Source organism: Rattus norvegicus, chromosome 14 (genome assembly GCF_021556685.1).
Source record: "Rattus norvegicus strain SHRSP/BbbUtx chromosome 14, alternate assembly SHRSP_T2T, whole genome shotgun sequence".
NCBI lineage: Eukaryota > Metazoa > Chordata > Mammalia > Rodentia > Muridae > Rattus > Rattus norvegicus.
The window spans coordinates 51,233,497-51,255,995 of record NC_141547.1 but is presented as its reverse complement, the minus strand read 5'-3'; the positions used below and the strand labels follow the sequence as shown (position 1 = coordinate 51,255,995).

At 37.4% G+C, this 22,499-nt stretch overlaps 1 protein-coding gene across 8 annotated transcripts in view; it reads right to left on the bottom strand.

Moving 5' to 3' along the window:
- The window catches only part of Arap2 (ArfGAP with RhoGAP domain, ankyrin repeat and PH domain 2), a 197,491-nt gene that overhangs the window by 133,041 nt on the left and 41,951 nt on the right, over positions 1-22,499 (bottom strand). For all 8 annotated transcript variants that reach the window (XR_015636604.1, XR_015636605.1, XR_015636606.1 and 5 more), the window contains 4 exon segments: positions 22,260-22,336; positions 21,302-21,393; positions 19,181-19,531; positions 3,445-3,514 (listed from right to left, as the gene is read on the bottom strand). Coding sequence is in view for 5 of the 8 variants with exons in the window: in XM_087583090.1 (XP_087439216.1) it covers positions 3,445-3,514; positions 19,181-19,531; positions 21,302-21,393; positions 22,260-22,336 (590 nt within the window). In the remaining 3 variants the exon portion in view is untranslated.

Genomic DNA, 22,499 nt, shown 5'->3' with positions numbered 1-22,499 from the left:
GGTACATGGTATCTGTCTAAGAAGTTGTCCATTTCCTCCAGATTTTCAAGTTTTGTTGAATATAGGCTTTTATAGTAAGATCTGATGATTTTTTGAATTTCCTCTGAATCTGTACTTATGTCTCCCTTTTCATTTCTGATTTTGTTAATTTGGACACACTCTCTGTGTCCTCTCGTTAGTCTGGCTGAGGGCTTATCTATCTTGTTGATTTTCTCACAGAACCAACTTTTGGTTCTGTTGATTCTTTCTATGGTCCTTTTTGTTTCTACTTGGTTGATTTCAGCTCTGAGCTTATTTCCTGCCTTCTACTCCTCCTCGATGTATTTGCTTCTTTTTGTTCTAGACCTTTGGGTGTGCTGTCAAGCTCCTGGCATATGCTCTCTCCTCTTTCTTTCTGCAGGCAATCAGAGCTATGAGTTTTCCTTTTAGCACAGCTTTCATTGTATCCCATAGTTTGGGTATGTTGTACCTTCATTTTCATTAAATTCTAAGAAGTCTTTAATTGCTTTCTTTATTTTTTCCTTGACCAGGTTATCATTGAGTAGAGCATTGTTCAACTCCCACGCATATGTGGGTGTTCTTCCCTTATTGTTACTGAAGACCAGCTTTAGGCCGTGGTGGTCTGATTGCACACATGGGATTATCTCTATCTTTCTGTACCTGTTGAGGCCCGTTTTTTGACCAATTATATGGTCAATTTTGGAGAAAGTACCATGAGGAGCTGAGAAGAAGGTATATCCTTTTGCTTTAGGATAGAATGTTCTATAAATATCTCTTAAGTCCATTTGGTTTATAACTTCTCTTAGTCTATCTACATCTCTGTTTAATTTCTGTTTCCATGATCTGTCCATTGATGAGAGTGGGGTGTCAAAATCTCCTACTATTATTCTGTGCAGTGCAATGTGTGTTTTGAGCTTTAGTAAGGTTTCTTTTATGTATGTAGGTTCCCTTGTATTTGGGGCATAGATATTTAGGATTGAGTTCATCTTGATGGATTTTTCCTTTGATGAATATGAAGTGTCCCTCCTTCATCTTTTTTGATGACTTTTAGTTGAAAATTGATTTTATTTGATATTAGAATGGCTACTCCAGCTTGCTTCTTCGGACCATTTGCTTGGAAAGTTGATTTCCAGCCTTTCACTCTGAGGTAGTGTCTGTCTTTGTCTCTGAGGTGTGTTTCCTGTAGGCAGCAGAATGCAGGGTCCTCGTTTGTTAATCTATGTCTTTTTATTGGGGAGTTGAGGCCATTGATGTTGAGAGATATGAAGGAATAGTGATTATTGCTTCCTGTTATATTCATATTTGGATATGAGGTTATGTTTGTGTGCTTTTCTTCTCTTTGGTTTGTTGCCAAGACGATTAATTTCTTGCTTCTTCTAGGGTATAGCTTGCCTCCTTATGTTGGGCTTTACCATTTATTATCCTTTGTAGTGCTGGATTTGTAGAAAGATATTGTGTAAATTTGGTTTTGTCATGGAATATCTTGGTTTCTCCATCTATGTTAATTGAGAGTTTTGCAGGATACAGTACCCTGGGCTGGCATTTGTGTTCTCTTAGGGTCTGTATGACATCTGTCCAGGATCTTCTGGCTTTCATAGACTCTGGTGAAAAGTCTGGTGTGATTCTGATAGGTCTGCCTTTATATGTTACTTGACCTTTTTACCTTACTGCTTTTAATATTCTTTCTTTATTTTGTGCGTTTGGTGTTTTGACTATTATGTGGCGGGAGATGTTTCTTTTCTGGTCCAATCTATTTGGAGCTCTGTAGGCTTCTTGTATGCTTATGGGCATCTCTTTCTTTAGGTTAGGGAAGTTTTCTTCTATGATTTTGTTGAAGATATTTACTGGTCCTTTGAGCTGGGAGTCTTCACTCTCTTCTATACCTATTATCCTTAGGTTTGATCTTCTCATTGAGTCCTGGATTTCCTGTATGTTTTGAACCAGTTGCTTTTTCCGCTTTATATTATCTTTGACTGTTGAGTCGATGATTTCTATGGAATCTTCTGCTCCTGGGATTCTCTCTTCCATCTCTTGTATTCTGTTGGTGATGCTTGTATCTACGGCTCCTTGTCTCTTCCTTTGGTTTTCTATATCCAGGGTTGTTTCCCTGTCTTCTTTCTTGATTGCTTCTATTTCCATTTTTAATTCCTTCAATTGTTTGATTGTGTTTTCCTGGAATTCTTTCAGGGATTTTTGTGATTCCTCTCTGTAGGCTTCTACTTGTTTATTTGTTTTCCTTCATTTCTCTAAGGGAGTTCTTCATGTCTTTCTTGAAGTCCTCCAGCATCATGATCAAATATGATTTTGAAACTAGATCTTGCTTTTCTGGTGTGTTTTGATATTCAGTGTTTGCTTTGGTGGGACAATTGGGCCCCGATGATGCCATGTAGTCTTGGTTTCTGTTGCTTGGGTTCCTGTGCTTGCCTCTTGCCATCAGATTATCTCTAGTGTTACTTTTTTCTACTATTTCTGACAGTAGCTAGACTGTCCTATAAGCCTGTTTGTCAGGAGTGCTGTAGACCTGTTTTCCTGTTTTCTTTCAGCCAGTTATGGGAACAGAGTGTTCTGCTTTCGGGCGTGTAGTTTTTCCTATCTACAGGTCTTCAGCTGTTCCTGTGGGCCTATGCCCTGAGTTCACCAGGCAGGTCGCTTAGAGCAGAAAAGTTAGTCTAACCTGTGGTCCCGAGGCTCAAGTTTGCTCGTGGGGTGTTGCTTATGAGCTCTCCTCGGGGGCAGCAACCAGGAGGACTGGCGCCGCCCTCTCCGGGAGCCCCCGTGCACCAGAATCCCAGATGGCATTGGTGTTTTCCTCTGGAGTCATAGATGTGGGCAGAGTGTAGTCTCTTCTGGTTTCCCAGGCGTGTCTGCCTGTCTGAAGGTTTAGCTCTCCCTCCCACGGGATTTGGGTGCAGAGAACTGTTTATCTGGTCGGTCCCTTCAGGTTCTAGCGGTGTCTCAGACGTGATGGACTTGCTGCTCCTGTGCCCTTATCCAAGGGAAACCAGAGGCCGTATACAGTTTCCTCTTGGGCCAGGGATGTGGGCTGGGGTGGGCCGTGTTGGTGGTCTCTTCCACTCTGCAGTCTCAGGAGTGTCCACCTGTCTGGGCGGTGAGCTCTCTCTCCCCCCCTCCTAGGTTTTCAATTTTCAGTATATGGTGTGGTTTGTATCCCATGGTGCTCTGCTGGATGAAGGCAATTTTGAATTCATCTTTACATATTTCCTATATTATAGAAGATGCTCCAAAAATAACTTTTCTAGGCATAAGCTAAAAGTTGGCTGTACATTCTATGAAATTAAATCATGAAGAGTGATCTTAATCAGATTCTGGTTCTTTTCATGTCAATAATCTATCTTCTATCCTTAAAAAATGTTCAACTATTTCCTGGTTTCCTATATACTTAGTATATATAAAATAATGTTTGATGACTGTAAATGTACTTACTCTGTCATTATTGTAGTAAGAAATGCTAAGGCCATCAAATTTCACCCATCTCTTCTGAAACATGCGTTTTCTGTAAAATATACGAAAGCATTATTTTATATTCCATTACACAAATTTAGATGCATTTTTAATGTCCCTATGTGAAGTACATCTCATTATGCTGTTAGACAACAGAGGGAATAAGATTTCAGGTCTAGATTTCTAATTATGGTACACAGGGAATATGTGTACAATAACACTTTCTAGCTAGATAATATGGGTATCTGCAAAATAATAATGTCAACATTGCTTTCGCATGCATCTGTGAGGGTCACTGCAAAACAAAATGAGGACCTCTCTGCCATCCCTGAACCCCCCCCCAGTCCACCAAGAAGACAATCCTTCACTGAACACATCAGATGACACTCTCATTGCTCACTTAGCTTACACGTGGGTCTTATTTTACTTTGATCTTTGGTGAATGAATACTATGTTGTTAAGCTAATTCTGTCTTGTCAATTGAATTTATACATTAAAAAAATTATTTTAAGTAATGATGTTGAAAAATCCCTGCCAAACTAAGGATTTATAATCTCTTTAAACAGCATATAGTTGAAATAGGATCATATAAAAGGCACATGCAGTTAAAAATCATGACACAAAAATCAAGGGAAAATAAAATCATACCGTTTTGACACTTAGACTTTAAAACGGACTGTTTTTCTGACTTTACAGGGGACAGCTGAAGCAGCTTTTGTGCACACATTTACTTTCTGTTTTGCTTCAGTCCTTCCCCCTTCTCCTCCCCACAAACACACACTCAACAGTCCCTAGTTTGAGTATCCTCTTCTCTATATGCTTTCAGCCCAGACTGATGCTACTGAGATACCCCTTGCTTTTAATAGAAACCAAAACTAACTTCCTATTGCAAAAAGTAAAACCAGTCAACATCAAGCACTTCTCTCTTCCCACCTCCCCTGCAGTCTTAAAACACATTTAAAGAGTTAGTATCATTTCCTGTGGCTTTCATGAGAGTTAAAGATAGAAAAAAGAATATTCTGGCACTGGGAGAGGTTTTCTCACTGCTTTCCAGCCAAAGGTCTATTACTTGTGCAAAATGCAGAAAGATTCCCACACTAATCATTAACAAATGTATACACCTGTAGAGTCAACCAGCTCTAATACAAAACAGGGAATGACATGAAGTTCACCAGTGCATACATACAGACACTGAATTACTAAGAACACACGGGGCCCTAACCTCATCTAACCACTCTAGTCAACAGCCTCCGTCCATCTGATCCCTCATCTGCCCCTTCCTAAACTCTCTTGGCTTGTCCTGTCTCTTCTCCCAGCAATGCTCTGCATAGTCAGTCATGTGACTCTTTACTTCCAACAATCCAAGGACTCCTCTATCTCCAGCTCTAGCAGTTTGAAAGAAAGGCAAAGGTCACTGAACACACATTCCTTGCTCCTTACATATCTAGCCTCTCTCCAATTTTCACAAGGCAAGCAAATCAGCTTCTTCTTTCAGGGTCCCAAAAGTAAGTAGGGAAAGCAAGAGGTCTGTGTGGAGCCCCACCTGACTTCCGAAACTTAACATAAGAGCTCAGTAGAAAATGTAATGTTCAGTTTTGAGATATAAAAATCAATTATCTATGGGTAGAATAGAGACCTTAAAGCCATTCCTAATCCCCTCCCTTTCTTCCCTTACTAACTTTAAGTATTGTCCCTATGACACCTGCATAAAAATTCCTTCCCTGACAAACTAGTACATAGCCAACCAGAAAGGTTTCCTGCAAAATTGTCTCTGGTTTCCCTGCAGCAGTTAATGCAATCTCTTTATTTATATGTTGACTTTCTTAATGACAACATCCCACCATGCACCTTGTTCTTTACAGGGACAAAGTTTAGACATGGTTCATTCTTTATTTATGATCAACTGTGAACACTAAGACCCAAATAGGTCCCCCACCACCACACACACCATTTGAATGTACAAGTAGTATGACTAAAAATAATCTTTTCAAACCCAGCAGAAAGACAGAAAATGTCCACACCAGGCTCATATACAATCTTCTTTTAAAATAATAGTTGCAGAGTGCAGGTAAATTTCTGAAAACTCAGAATCCACAACCTGCAAGAAAATAGCAAATATACAAGGCCCAGAAATTGTGCTGACACACCATAATTTAGATCAATTGGTTATCTATTTCCTTCTGATTTTGTCTGTGGGGATGTATGGCACATGATTTCTCATGCACATGTGTGTGCCTGTGTGCATTTGTACACTTGTGTCCATGGGTGTAAAAGCCAGAGCTCAATCCCAAGCAGTTTTCTACTGCTTTACACCTTGTGTTTTGAGACAGGATCTCTCATAGAGCCTGAATTTTGCTATTTGTGCTGGACTGTGGACCATGGAGCCCCTGGGTCTTTCCATTTCCAGCCTGAGATCTAGACTTACAGATGTGAATGACTATGCCCTACTGTCCCATTGTAAACATGGGAACTGATGACTATGTAGCAATGTAAATGCAAGCTCTTCAGTTTAAACCCTCTTCCTTCACCTAGAGCCACAAGCTCTTACTGTCTGACAGAAGTGTCCAACTGTTTGCAAGACATGTATGTTGTCAATCTATAAAGTTCAAGCTCAAAAATAATGCCCTTGGGTTACAAAGAGACAGACAAGGAAAAAAAAAAACAGCAAAAGCATTCCTAATTTTAAAGTCAACTTAGGGTTCGGTGTTGCATTTAAGTCACAGCTGACCTCCACTGTACTGCAGGCCAGCCTTGCCTACCTGTGTGAGGTGACAGAGGCATCATCCAAGTGCATGATGCAGAGAAATGTGGAGGGCAACAGGGATATTGTCGGGAGACTGACAGCTCCATGCCCACGAGGCTAAGGGCTTTGCTTTGAGAAAAGACAAAGAACTGTAGTCCTGTAGCAACCTTGAAGCATGAAAGAGTCTCCCAGAAAGTAGAATGTTCTCAACTGTAGGTACCTATTTCATGTGTTCATCAATTTTAAATCAGGGTTTTGTATTAAGATTGCTAATTCTCTTTGAGACTATGCGGAATAAACAGTTAAGTCCCAGCCTGTAAGTAACAGAAGGAGTGGCCAACAGAACCAGCCCACTAGAGCAGAAATGAGGCCTTTTGCTATCTTTACTTATGAGGCCTTTGCTTATCTTTTTCTGTCTTGGATTAAGTCTTTGTGTGTACGTACTCTATGGACAGTTCCTTCTGAGTCATACTACCTCTGTCTATCCCTAGAACCTTCCTTACCTCTTAGCCATACTGTAAGACATATTCAATGCTTAGAAATTTCTCCCTTGTTCCTTACCTGGCTCATTTCGCCTATCCTCAAGTTCTCAATATAACGGCGACTCTATCCAAATGCCAGCCATCCCAGAAGTCCTTCATTGCCCTCTGCCTGTTCAATTCCCTAACAATAACACTTAGCAAGAACTTTAATGACATATTTGTTTGCACCACTCATTTCCCACATTATATTTGACATTTCTTTCTTTCTTTTTTTTAAACTATTTCCTCTTCTTTTCCAGAATTATTTATGTATATGAGTACACTGTAACTATCTTCAGACACACCAAGAGAGGGCCTCATCCCATTACAGATGATTGTGAGCCACCATGTGGTTGCTGGGAATTGAACTCAGGACCTCTGGAAGAACAGCCAGTGCTCTTAACCACTGAGCCATCTCTCCAGCCCTATATTTGACATCCTTAAATACAAATCATTTTTGTTTGGTGTGTCCATGTAAATCCACTGAGTACAGAATCTCTGAGTACCCAATATACACTCTTAAAATATTTATGGAATAAATGTATACTGCATGGGGGAAAAAAAGTATACTTAAATTTCCATTTTATAAGAAGAAATGAGTAGTATAGAAACCATGACTCCCTGTTTATTTTTGTTTGGTAATACTAAAGATCAGTTTGATTATATGAAAACAAAATCATTCTAAGAAAAATTGAGAGCCTAGAGGAATTTTTAAAGGCCCACGGATAATTTAAAATAGTAATAAGTACTGGTTTAGAATTAAATATTTTCTTTAACCAATATCATTGAAACTCCTTTCTTTAGCCTCTGCTAAACACTTCAACTTTCAATTTACAGGGATTCGACTTTTTAGTTTCTACACATGACTGAACAACTTTTCAATTTCAAGAATAAATTCTGGATCTCTAACATACAAATTGGTGATTAGAGTTGATGATATATTTTTACCCAAATTAGATAAAAATAATAGGTCTTAGGCGGTTTCATCACATATAAAATAATAATGGTATGTAACGACAGTCATATAAATATGATCTCTGTGTTGACTGGCTCACAGTGTGTACATGTACCAAATTACCTTGTTTCAGCTGTGTGTGTGTGTGTGTGTGTGTGTGTGTGTGTGTGTGTGTGTGTGTGTGTATGGAGAGAGAGAGAGAGAGAGAGAGAGAGAGAGAGAGAGAGAGAGTACTATTTATCAGACTTTTAAAAAGCTAGGAAAAATAAAATATGGTTATATGATGTATTTATTGATATTTTTCATTTAAAGTTAAAATAATCAATAAGATGTATCTAAAATAAACTTAACATTGAATAATCTACGTTGATGATTAAATATGTCAACATACAATGAGTTTATTTCAGCAACGTGAACTTTAATACAGAATTCTAATAATATAAGACAAGACAGGATAATAAGACAGAATTGCATCCTCTATTGTTTCATGCTACTTCACAGCAAACATAACATTGAATTTGACACTATAAATCCTATAAATTCAAATACCAACTAAATAATAAAAGAAACATCTTGAGAAGTATTTTGCTTCTAAATTCCAATGAAAATTTTCAAATTTTAAATCTAATTTAATTTTGGCTGGGCTTGACAGTGCATGCTAAACACACACAGCATTTGGTAGGCTGAGGCAGAGTTATCAGTAGGAGGACAAACTAGTAATATACAGCCCCTCTATCTTTTTTTTTAATTTTAATTACTTTAAGTTTCTCCTAAAGTACTGTAACATCTTAAAGGACTTAAACATCTGTGTTTTGAACTTCATTTAACAGAGACTAGAGATATGGGTCAGTGGGTAACATGTCTGTCATTCAAACATGAAACCCTGGGTCAGATTCAGAGCACCCACACAAATGACACAGGTGTGGAAGCCTGCCTGTAAGCACAGCATTTGGAAAGGAGAGACAGAAAGATCCCCAGAGCAAGATGGATAGCCAGAATTGCTGAATCAGATCTCTGGGTTCACAAGAGAAACCCTGCATCAATATAAAAGACAGAAAGTAATCAAGAAAGAGATACAATGTCAATCTATGGCCACCACTCAAAGGCACACAAGCATACATGTGTGCCTACAGATATCCCCAGCACATATGCATAATACACACACACACACACACACACACACACACACACACACACACGAGCAAAGTGATGCATTCAACAACTTATTTGCTTCAAGAAATTCTCAATATTAAGAAGTTATGAATGAAAGACAATGGCATTTGGGATAGCAATGCTGATGTGATGCTATGCAACTTAAATCGGACATAATAATAATTTCCTGAGGAGAAATATTAAAGTTCCAGGCAGTACCACACATAATGCTTCGTTCTGGGCAGTGAGCCAAGCCACCTATAAACATTATAACACATTTAATCTCCAAACAACCAAAGGAGAAAAATGTTATCCTTGCTTTCCAGATTCGAGCATAGAGCCACAGGTTAGTTATATAACTCCTCCCTATCACACTCCCAATACAAACACTCTCTTCCAGATGATAGTATTCTTAGTATCACCCAGAAGACTTTCCAGGACACCTGAGAGCCACACAGCCTGGCCATGCCGTTAGTAGTAAGTGATAGCATTGACCTTCCCATGGTTTACATGTAAGCTTAATGCTGCAATATGTTTCAGAGTCCCTTCAGGAATAAAGATAGCACAGGCAAGAGGTATATTAGCCTGGGTTTGAGCATTCTGAAGGGAAGCATTTCTCAAAGAAGTTTTTTTTTTCAGAATTATTTATAAGGTTTGTGAAGTATCACCCAAAAGTTTTCTATAAAGTCTTCCCTTGAGCAATGGCAGGGCAAGTGTTTTGAAGTTTCAGTTGCGTTCATAAAAACCGCTTCAACACCTGTTGTCCAGATTTGTCTCAAAATGTATATCTTAGAAAGTTTTCTTTCATAACCGTGTAAATACACACAATTAATTCTCTATTTATGAAGGAGTCACACAGAGATACTCTTATGTAAATTCATTCTTAAGGGAGAGGCACACTTTCAGATTTTTGTTAATGGTGGTGGTGGTCATGGTGGGATTTATTTTGTTTCATTTTGAATTTGAAACAAGGCCTCACCATGCAATGCTGGCTTTTGGGGAAACCACTAGGTAGACCAGGCTGGCCTCCAAGGGATGAAGATTCACCTGCCCCTGACTCCCCAGAGCTGGGAGCAAAAGGCATGAGCCACTACACTCAGCTTTATTTCAAAATTTTTTAAAGACTTAAAGATTGCAGTTTCAAAAAATAAGTTTTAATCTCACAAACAGGGTAAGCAATAACATTAACAGAGAGATTGAGACAGATGGTCCTCCCTTTAACATACACAACAAGAGTGATCCTAAGGCCATCTTGTTAAATGTGAGGCTTTTTAGTATTTATACTCAGGATGTATTTCACATTTATTCTAAATAACCTCAAATGGAAAAAAGAAATCAAATCATCATTGAGGTCAACTGCCTTCTTTGCATAATCCTAAAAAAGGGTACTGTCTTTTCTTAGTCACTTCTCTGCCACAAACCAGATTCAGTCTGTTTAGAACACTACAGTCTCTAGACATCTACATTTTTATTTACCTAATTGCTCCTCTTAGCTTGCTATTCATGCCTCTAATCCCTCTCTAAAGCAAGGTGCTTTTAAATGATGCAGTATTAAGAATGAAGTGATTTTGACAGAAGTACATGCAAAATGATTCTCCAGAATTTCTATAAAATGTCAGCACTTTCCCAAAGTACATTTCCTCACTTTTAAGCAAATCCAAGCACTAGTTTCTCAGAGTGTCTCACCAGTCACAAACACAGACTTCTCTTCAGACTCAGCTTCCAGGTCTTATAAGTCAGACTGAAAAATAAAACCATTTAGCAAAAAATTCCAAGAACGCAAGAGCTTTAGAAGTCAAGGAAAAAACACAAATTTTATTTTTTAAACATTGTCTTTATGGGTACATTACTATTTGTTTATATTTATAATGTACAAAAATGATATTTTCATTCATGTGTATATTTTGTTAGCCTATCTATCATCCTAGACATTTATAATCTTATGATGAGCCAATAAAATCCACCTTTTAAAACTTTATAATGGATCACTGCTGATTTAATTCACACTGATAATACAGTGTGAACCAGCAGTGTAAACCAGACCCTACTCTGATCTAAGTATAAATAAATCTATACTGCTTGAGTAACCTGGACCTACCTTTCCACTCTCTTCTTCTGGTAACCACTATTCTATACTAAGCTTCTACGAGAACTATTTTAGAGTCCATATCTCTATAACATTTCTATGTTTTGGCCTATTTCACTGTACATAGCATCTTCCAGATATATCCATGTTGTCACAAATGCCATAATTTCATGTGAAGCCCGATTTTTTATGTATATGAGTGTGTATCTGTGTAAAGGTCAGGGATCTTCCTCAGTCTCATTCCATCTTATTTTTGAAATAGAGTCTCTCACTGAATGATTGATTTGACAAAATTATCTGGCTAGAAATCCCATGCACTTGTGTTAAAGGCACACACCAATGTCACAGGTTTTTATATAGATATTCACCTCAGGTCCTCAATTTTGTGCAGTACGTACTACACCAATTGGGATTCCCCCTGCCTGAATTTTCATAAATTAGTATTTATGAGATGGGATATATGAAAATCTATGTTAAAAATCCACATTATTTTCCAGAGTCATTCCTACAAAACTCTAGCATATACAAGGAATGGAAGTTAGTGCTCAGTAGTAAAGAGTTTTCTAAACTACACAGGTTTGATTCCCAGCACCTACAGTAGATTAACAACTGTTTGTGATTCTAGCTCCAGAGAGAAGAACCAATGGATATATAAGGAACACACACTACACAGGTTTCTGCTGTTTTCATGGCTTAGTGATTCACAGTGTAGTATCCTTGGTGGTTGGAAGAAGGGCTACTATAACTCAAAAGATAGCTGTGAAGGTCAGGGCAAGGGCCTGAGAATGGAAGACGTATGAAGAGGCAATTTCAAATATAATCTTGAAGTAAAGACAGAGGTATCAGGGGTTTAAGATCGTCTTTCTCTATATGGTATGTTCAAGCCAAACACGAAAGACCCTATTTCAAATAAATAGTAGCAGTTTCTTGTGAGAGAAAAATTATTGATACTATACTATATAATCAAATATTAATAGCTTTGATATTCAATGGTATACAATTAAATTACATATACAATCCTTAGATAACTATATTAAGAGAATGATAGCAATTGTGTCTATACTAGACGAGAGGACAGTAGTAAAAATAAACAGCTCTTCCTCAGTGGCACACCAAAGATCACCTCTTCATACTGAGAAGTCCAAGAATATGAGAACACAGCACTCTTCATATAGACACCAGAGGGTAAAAATGTCAAAACAAACTACTGAGAAGTTTGTGAGTAATGTTTGAGATGATGGACTGGTTTTTTTTGTTGTTGTTGTTGTTGTTGTTTTGTTTTGTTTTTTTTACATAACTGAGGCATGACAGAATGTACACGTTTGTAAAAATAATGTTATCAATAAATTCAAATGTTATGCCTCTTTTATGTCAGTTTAAAATATAGACTATGGTTTTAAATCTGTGAATCAGTGAGTTCAATGTGTGCAAGACCTAGGCTCAAGAAAATTCAATAGATTTCTTTTTCAGTGCCAAGAAAATTCAATGTTACTTAAAGTTACAGTTACTTGAAGATACAAATAAATGAAACAGTGGGAGGTAGCTTGTGAGTAAACTGCAGGGAAAGAAGAGTTGTCTTGTATCTCTGCCTGTGTGCTTCCTTGTTTAGAAAGTTTTCTGACTTAAATAATGTGTTCCCAGAGCAGAGACAGGGAACTGGGCTCTCAAAGTTCAAGGTGAAATGATGACTTCTTTTCCTTAAGTCTGTCACTAAGAAAATGACTAGGACTCTCCCAGTAACAGGACCAATGATCATCAGTAATAAAAGTGCTCTGAAGGGACAGAAGACTGAGGTTTACTGAGTGCCAATTAAGTGTCAGCTCTAAGGCTACCACAAAGCTGATGTGGGTCTTGACCTTAAACACTAGTATGTAGGAAATGTAGATGCTGAATCCTACGCAGGTTTCAGTGACATTTTTGAAAGAAAGAAGTCTTGGCAGCTCTCATTTAGCCTGCCTGACTCCTATGAACTTAGGCATTTTTCTTGAGCCAGACAGACTGAATTAGTCAAGTTACTTTAATGGATACTAAAACTATTATTTTTCCTCTCATACTGGAAACAAGGAATTTTGTTTTCTGGCCTTTACAGGTGATAAGTAATTTTCAAAATGCACAGCTGTTTCATCAGTATAAAAAGGCCATTTCAATCAACTTCCAATTCAACCAAGTAATTGTGATTTAACAGAAGAATAAATGGTCCAGTTTCCCAAAGTTACCTTCCACTGCCAGCCTTGACATAGAAAAGTATTACAGGGATACTTGAGATATCCTCATCCCTGCATCAGGGTGGGGAACTGCCCTATTTAAATAGCCTAGGTAGTGGACTCTGGCTGTGAAATCATTCACAGACAAAGGCCCAAAGAGCATCAATTCTAACTTCCTGAGAAGTCTCTGGCTGACATGCTCTGAGTCAAAACTTGCTCGGTTTGACCTTTCCTTGGCATGTGACCACTTATATTTTTTATTTCCTCTTTCCCCTGTTTAATTGGAAGTCTGATTTCACTGATGGCTTCTCCTGACTGGTCCTGTGGCATTTTTTTCCCCATCTTCAATAAAATGATATCGACAACCACAGTTTTGTCTCATCGCAGCTCTGTCTCACACCTCAGTTCTCACTGACATCACCTACTGCAGACTGTTTTCCCTCCTGGGAGCCCAAGAAGTGTTTCTTCTAAACCTCCTCTTAAAAATATTACCCATGTCCAACAACAGATGTTGTTCCTTCCCTACATCTTTGAAAAAGCATTACTCCACCCCCTGTAACCTTACACACACTCTACTCTCTGACCCTTTTTCCCTACCAATGTTCTATCATTTAATCTTTTTTTTTTCTGCCCCTTCTACTAGAAAGGCCAAGGAGGCATCTTAATACTATGCTGTACCTCCTTCCATTGATTACTAAGCAATCATGCCCACTACCTGTTCGCTGGGCTATCTTTAGGTGACCTGTCTCCACTAACAAAGTCTTTACTGCTATGTCAGGCAGTCCCATGGAATGAAAAACGGCTATCAAAACACAGTGATAACAGAGAGAAAACAAAATCTTAAAGATCCTATCAAATGAAATGAGAATGTCTTAATATAACATCATCTTTGTTTTTAAAAATATGCCCAAATTATTACACTATACACACAAACAATTATAAAAAATTTGCTTAAAAAGTTAGAAAGTATATCTGGATTACAGATAGTATTCAAGGTTTTAGAATGCATTTCCTAGAAATGGGGCAGCACATTCAACCATGTTCTTTGTCCTTTAAAATTCCCAGGATTCCTCCTCCAAGTTCAAGATTGGAGAAATGCCAAGGTGAAATATATATACTCTTTCATATAGTGCCTATGCAGATATGATAATCCTGAAGGTAGTAATTATGGGTCAGGCAAAATTGGTCCTCATACAGCCCGATCAAATATTTTTAAAGCCAAAGTATTGACAAATAAGTTTTTTTTTTCTTTTGAAATATGTTTTGTCTAACTTGAAAACACAGGTAAGTGCTCAGTATTTTTAATTATTTTTCTTGTGAAATTCATATATAAGCACTGTACTTAACCTTATTTTCAATCCTTGCTCTCCCTTAATTTCTCTTACGTAACTGCATGTGTGTGTGTGTGTGTGTGTGTGTGTGTGTGTGTGTGTGTGTGTGTGTGTGTGTGTGTGTGCGCGTGCGCCTGTGGCCATTTAAGAGAGGATCATTTCTCAGACAAGATTGTGTCTCCCTCTCTCAGCAGACATTAACTGCCCATAGCTCTGCTTCAGCAGTGCCACTGCACTGGTCTTATGTAGGCAACCACATTGTTGAGATTGTACGATTGCAGCTCATATATAGGAGTTACCACCTACCAACAGATATCCTGGTTTCCTGCTAATCCAATCTTTCTAGCTCCTTCTTTCCAATGTTGTGTGGTTCTTGGATATAGGGCTGTGTTAATAGATGCATCAAATGGAGCTGGAAACCCTGTAATCAGCCCACTGCATTTTAACCAGTCATTGCCTTCTGTCATATTCTCTTTGTGTTTAAAAAGCAGCCTCTTTGATAAGGAATGAGAGCTGCATTTAGCTGGTGAGTGTAAGGATACTCATTCAGAACGCAGTTAGATATTACACTGGTTTCAGAATGTGGCAATGGTAGGTTCTCCTCCAGGGTACATGACCTCCTAGCCACAGGCAGATGACTGGGCATGGCGTAAAAGCCATGAATTTCCTTCTATTAAGTAGGCAGTAAGCCCAACTGGACAGCTGTCAGGTACCTGTGCCAACCTCTAATTATTGTGTCCTTGGGGATATCTTGCCATGCCAGTCACTGTCATAGTTCACAGGCTTTACAGTTGGGTAGGGCTATTCATATATTCATTCATTCATTCATTCATTCTCTCTTTCTCTCTCTCATTTTCTTTCCCTTTCTTTCTTCCTTCTTTCCTTCCTTCCTTTCTTTCTTTTTTCATCCAAAGCACCTTTAGATACTATGAGAGCTATCCCTATAAGAGGAAGCCTCCAGTCAATTCAAGCTTTATATTCCTTTAAGCCCTGTATCTGAAGCATGTGATATCGTCATCATAAAGACTTAACCTTCAAAGTCTGGAGGAAACCAAGGACACCAGCAATAGGCCATATCAATTTATGAGTTTCCTATTACCAACTCCTGTTTTTAAAGCTTCTCGTACATATGTTTTCTGCAGTAATGGGGGATTGAAGCCAAGACTTTGTGGACACAGAGCAGTCACTCTACCACTGAGACACATCCCCAAAGCAGCTTGCTACATAGTTTTCTAAACCAACAGTCTCAGGCTGTACTATATTTAGGCCACTCAAACCCATAGCCTGTATAGACACAGTTGATTTCAAACAAGGATTGATCCATTTGCCTCTGCCTCCCACCAGGATTGCAGATGTATGGCACAATGCCTGCCCAACTTCTGTAATTTAAATTCAACTGGCAATGTTTCAATGTTTCTTTTGTTATAGGATAACAAGACATTGTTTTCTTTATAAAAATTATGGATAATTTTCACACAATTTCAGAATTGTTGTTTCTATTTCCAAAGAAAACATGTATTCAACCACAAAAAGTCCATGTTGCACATTTCATTAATTTCTTAAAAGTCGCTCATGAATGAAGAGGACACTTAAAAATCCTACTTTGAGAAGTATTAACTAACATTTTATTCATACTATATTTAGACCCTTGACATATACAGATTTAAGGAAAACCAATTACAAAAGTACCAAAGGGTAACTGCCCTACTTGTGTGCACCCTTTGCTTTCAGGCCCGCCTATATATACATTTTCATATACTAACATTGCACTGTGTTCATCCACTTGTATTACAAAATCCCTGTACACTTAAAAAAGTTCTGTCCTAGAAAAATTAAAAGAAAATAGGACTTAACAGTAAGCTTCTCAGGCTCATTCAACAAAAAATCCTAGGCATGTATGTGGTGGTAATTAGGTAGGTTAGGTAATTAAGGAGAAGGGGATGTGGTGAGCCAAAGAAAGTTAGAAGGTTTTCACTGAGGATGTGATGTGGAATTAAGAGATTATAGCAGATGAACCCTTCACAAGAGCCTTAAGTCATCAAGAACAACACGGGGAAAAATAGAATTGTAATGTAAATACAAAGGAGACACTGAAGCAAGAACATGGGTGAGGGTGAGATCATGGTGCTTTCTGCTAAAAGAGTGTGAGTAGAAATGGCTAGTCTGAGGCCTCCAGAACACTCATCCTTTTTTAGTATTTCTATCTTCGGTAGAATAGAAAGTAGCTTTCAAACTCTGTTATTCTACTTTCCCTCCTGTTCTTCTATCTGGAATGCATCGAGGAGCACTACAATAATTATATGAGGTATGTGCCAATCACCTCCCTAGGCTTTAGAGGCCATGGAGGAAATCTAGCTTGCCATGTGAATTTGCAAGTAAAACTTACTGGAATAGAGCCTCTCATACTGTTGTTACTACACCTTAATGATATCTGTATTCATGTTGGCACAATGGAGTTGAAAGGTTACAATAGAAAACATATGGCTTAAGGCCAAAAACTACTTCACATTTGGCCCTTTCTAGAAAGATTGCTGGTTGCTGGTACATCTCAGTTGACATAGCATGAACCAGAAGTAATTGGTCCTAAGACAAAGCTCAGGGAGCTCAGTGTAAGAAATGAGAGGGTTACCTTATTAGACTAAAGAGCACCATAAACAGCTTCAAAGAGCAACAGTCCAGCCATGAAAGGGCAAGTTTCAGATTCTACTTTGAGTCTAGCACATGGGTTTTGGCCAGTTATAAGTATCGCTTTTGAACCAACGAAACATTATCATGTACAAGAGGGTTTTTTTTTAAGTTTGACATAAAAAACTGTTTTTACTTTCTTATCTCCATTCATTTATTACCAAAGAGGAAACATTTAAGCAAAAAGAAAAACTGAATCATTTTTCCCAAAATGGAAAAATATAAATCTAAAAAATCATAGTTTCTCACCCATAGGTAGGTTTTCAAGGAATAAGGGGAGGAAAGATCAATGTTTTGAGAAAAGAAAAAAATGGAAAATGTTCTAATTATCCCAGAAGTAGCCAGAATGGTCAAACTTTCTCAATGTGCCCAGAGCATAAACATTTAAAGTCAGTCAAGTGCATCAGATCATTGAAGTCTTACCCAGGAAACCTTAGTTACAGAGTGCTCTACACCAAGAAACCTCTGACTCTTCAGCAGTGTTCTGCAATCACTGGAAAATACTCCAGCTTAGGTTTCTTCTAATGCTTTATTATATGAGTTTATACATGAGTATGGGCCCCTGCTTTGGATATTTAAATATTCACTCTATTCAAACTCTGTTTCTCAAAGGACACATGGTCCCTATAGCTTTAGGACCAATACTCAAATTATATTTGGCTTTACTTTTCAAGAAATATGATCCATACACTTACTATGCACGGATCTGCTTCTAATGAATCTTTGCTGCTAACCTTACTTTGGATTCAGCCAATATTTTGCTTAACAGTCACAGGGGAACATGAGAATAACAGCACATCATGAAGACACACATTAGGTACTTAAACATAAGAAATTTTACCCCCAAATAATGTAGTGATTCTTGAAGGACAGTACAAATAAATACTTTTAAATTACAGAGTTAAACAGAGGTCCCCAACTTCAGTCTAATGGTTGGAAGGAGCCAAAGGAGATGACAATAGGAAGACAGACAGTCTCAACTAACCCTGACCCCTGGGAGCTCCTCCAGACTAAGCCACCAACTAAAAAGCATACAGGGGCGGTTCTGAGGCCCCCAGCACATATTTAGCATACAACAGGCTTATCTGGCCTCAGTAGGATAGGATGTGCCTAATCCTGTAGAGACTTGAGGCACCAGGGAAGGGGAATCCATGGTGGGAAGAGGGGGAGTCACCCTCTCAGAGGCAAAGGAGAGGGAAGGAACATCTGGAATGTAAAGTAAGAAAATAATGCAAAAAACAAAAAGAAAGATAAAATAACAGAACTACAATTAAATAAATAAAATAACATCTAAAAAATAGAAAAAATTCTAATTAAAAATGGCATCTATCCGCAAAAGATTTCTCCATACTATATAATGCAAAAAGGAAAGAATTTCATTTATTTACCTCTGAAGTGATAAATCTGTTTTGACATTATATTTAAGGGTTCTGATTTTCTGAGCAACATATAAAAACTAAACCAGCATAATCAAATTATGAAAAAGTCAATCTATACTATCATGTTCAAATATAAAATGTCTTTAAAATGCTTTAAATAATATAAAAATCCTTGACTTATCATTTATGCACATTAAAAATTAGGATACTAGATCAATAAGACCTAAATCTTAAACAGTGACGCTCATTTCTGTAGCTACAATAAGCCCTGTATTCTCAAACAGAACACTGTCATGATAAGAGCAAAATGCAAACACTGAAAGCTAAGGAATGACTCAGTCTGTGCTGTTTGTTTTGACAGGAAGTGGAATCCAGGCAAGTACATTTTATTATCAAGTTAGAAACCATCAGTAATAATATGGAGGGGAACTCATAACTTGAAGTTTTAATTTAATTTCAACCTGAACTAATTTATTTCCAAACCTGAAGTTGTTATTCCAAACCTTACTGAAGTGCTGCACTTCCACTTGCAAACATACTGATAACCCCTTTAAAAACATGCATCCTGGGGATTGCTGTACAGAAACCTGGCTATTTTAGTAATGAATAAGCTTGACTTTATCAAAATGGCTACTTAGTAAATAAAATGTATCCATCCATACCCTTGAGGAGAGAGTTTGTCCAGCCATCCAGATTTCACTTTAGCTGCAGAAGAGCCATAGAAGCAGGCATAGGGAGAGATGGCATTTGCGATGGTTGATGGATCAGTATTTTCACTTGTGGAACTTAGAGGATAACTGTGCCTATTAAAAGGGTCCAAGTAGAAGGCTTTTTGAGTCCTAGACTTAGATGCTTTGGAATTTTTTCTTCTTAAACTCTGGAAGCACTCCTCAACTGTTGAGTATTCTGACTCAGAAGCAGAATCCTGTGGAAGATTATTTTTATCTTCACGGGGTATCCAAATGTCTTCTACTTTGTCTTCACTCACTTTTTCCTTCCTGCTATCATATATGCTAAATGGGAAAGGATGGTAATCAAATTAAAAATGACATGGGTACTTTAAGCTGTTAGTTGAATCATTAACACTTATAAACCAACTAACCACAGAAAATTAGGGCCAAAAGTTCTTTTGGTAAAGGTTCAATTACCCGATCTGGCCATTTTAAAAACTTCTTCGGGAATTACACACACACACACACACACACACACACACACACACACACACACACACACATATACACACACACAAACGAGGCACACATTTTTCAGGAAAAAATTTTCAATATAAATATTCTATTATCCTATGACATATGTGAACATTGGAAAAAGTCTTTTGTATTATTTAATCCAAGTGACAAGGGATTAAAAAACATTTCTTCATCAAAATTTAAACATCATAAAGAGCACAATTAAATGCCCTAGTAATCTCTAGTCTCCAGGGGAAGCCTATACACTTCTCTTGAAGACACTGTTTGCTCCTTACCTATTTGTCTAATCTACTTGAGGGACTCCATACTCCACTCTAATGTAATACAGCAAAGAATGAGGCTGCCAGCTCAGTACTATGTTAAAATGCTGATGAAAAGAGTCGCACCACATGGCTAGCCAACAAAGAAGCAAAGATTAGCAAGTGTCAGAATCTAAAAGCTAAGTTGAATCTAATATTTACTAGAATGCACTCATAAAGGCTAGAATATTCCTACAGATTAAAAAAAATGACAAATGCTCATTTATATGAAATGAATCTCATTGCAAAGAGGAATTTGCTTGTCAATGAGATGAAATACACATCAGATGCATCTTCTTGGATATACTGCTCTAAAAATCTATAAATTGAAGAACCATGTAACCTAGCCATTTCCCATTTCTTTTCATAAAAGATTTGTATCCCTGGGGATGCATTTTTTTTATTTTTAACTCAAGTTAATCACTAAGAGTATTAGATTTGGAAGATTAAGGTAAAAATTAAAATGAATATGAGTAATAAGCCAGCACAGCAAGTCCTATTAAAACTGAGAGAATTATAAACCATAAGTATTTCTTTTATGTGTTACCAACAGAAATGAGTAAACATATATTCTTTAATAGTGAATTTCTAACACAAAGGACACATTACATTTCATAATTCTACACTCAGTTGCTTTTAGACTGTATCTCTTTTCTTTGTACTGCCACCTCATGGCCAATAACCTAATGGCAAATAAAGTATTACGTGCTAACATAATTTCCTCATATGTGCAAAGTATGACATGTATTTGGTGGTACTTAGATTATAGAAAATTTAGAGTTGAATATCCTTTTAAGGTATATTTTTAGGCAAATTTGTGGCAGTTAAAAATACTAGGAGACAAAGATTCCATTTCAATTTGTATCAATCTTTTTAAGCTTATTCTGTTTTTAAGATGCATTATATAAAGCATAACCAGAGCTGGAGAAAATAAATTTGATAAATATCAAACTGATTTTCTAGGAGGAGATAAGTGAACACAGCCACTGCATGCTTACCACTTTAGGATGGATGGATATAGTCAATATGAGACAAATATAAGCTGCTACAGAAAGCCACTCAACTTCTAGACTAAAAGTAGCTATTCCACTTACATATGACAGTTCAGGGACTACAAAGAACACTGTCCAGAAAACATTCAGGAAGGAAAGGAAAGCCTTGAACTTGCTCAGGTAAATGATTGTTGTAGAACTGTACTACACACTGAGCAAAAACATCTATATGTTTATGCCTTTTATTCTCAAGAGTGACTTATCAGCAGTCACATACAACATACCTTGACTTGGTTAGGATAGAGTTTCTTGAAGTGGCTGCTTCCTCTTTAACTGTGTCCTCATGGGCCCAAAATTCATTCTTTATAGATCGCTTCTGTTCAAAATAAATACATTCATTGTTGGGCCTGTTGGCTTAGGCAATTATTTATAGTGTCACAGTACGTTTGTGTATGTACACAATACATCTACAATATTTGAGTTAATTTTTATTAAAAAAGTATAACTGGTTAGATAATTTTTCACTTCAAAACAATCCAAGGCAAAACATCAAACAATTTCTAATGTCCTCAGTAGTTAGTTTAAAATAATTCATTATAGTAACTAAGAATAAACAGTGCTAACTAACAATAAAGGCCACATACTTAACTCCCTCTGTGATCTGTTTGGCTGTGGATTTTAGTTGTTTCTGTATTAACGTATAGAGAGCAGCTATGTCTCAGACCCCGACCCTGCACAGAACAGGCAAGTGCTTTACCAATGCATTGTATCCTTCGCTGTTTCTACTAGGTATTATTTTCTCATGTCTCTTTTATCAAATCTAAGAAATAAAATAGTAAATGAGGGGAATTACTAGAAATGAAGCTTGAGTTATTAAACTAAACAAAATCTGCTAATACAAGCTTCCACACTTAGGAAGTCTACCTCTGAATATAAGGCCAATTAAAACCTATGGAGGTTTATGCTTTAGCATTTTTTATCTATTTTAAAGTAGTGAGTGACGCTGTGGTAAGTTCTCCAATGCACTACTCTATATTATTTTAGGTCAAAGTAAAAATGTGTCTATATGAACCCTAGCTAAAGATATGGAATACCATAATTTCACCAAGCTAAAGTCTTACCATCTAAACATGCCATTGGAAAGCACCACTATAGGAGCTTACAGGAAAAGGGAAATGCATGGATAAGCCACAGAACAAATAACTGCTCATGGAAAAATGAAAGAAAATGAATGAGACTAACCTTGGAACTTTCTAGTCTCTGGAAGAGAAATGTCTCTCCATAAGGAAAGATGGAAGTTGAATTATCCTCATTTGCATCTTTCGGAGAAATTACAGAATGAGAATGGAAGAGATGAATAATGTGGAATAGTGCGAAAAATAACAATAAAAGCATTGTTTAGTTATTTTATAGCAATATCACAGCTTAAAGATTATTCTACAAGAACTCAAAATGATATATGCTCGATTCTCAACTCTGCCC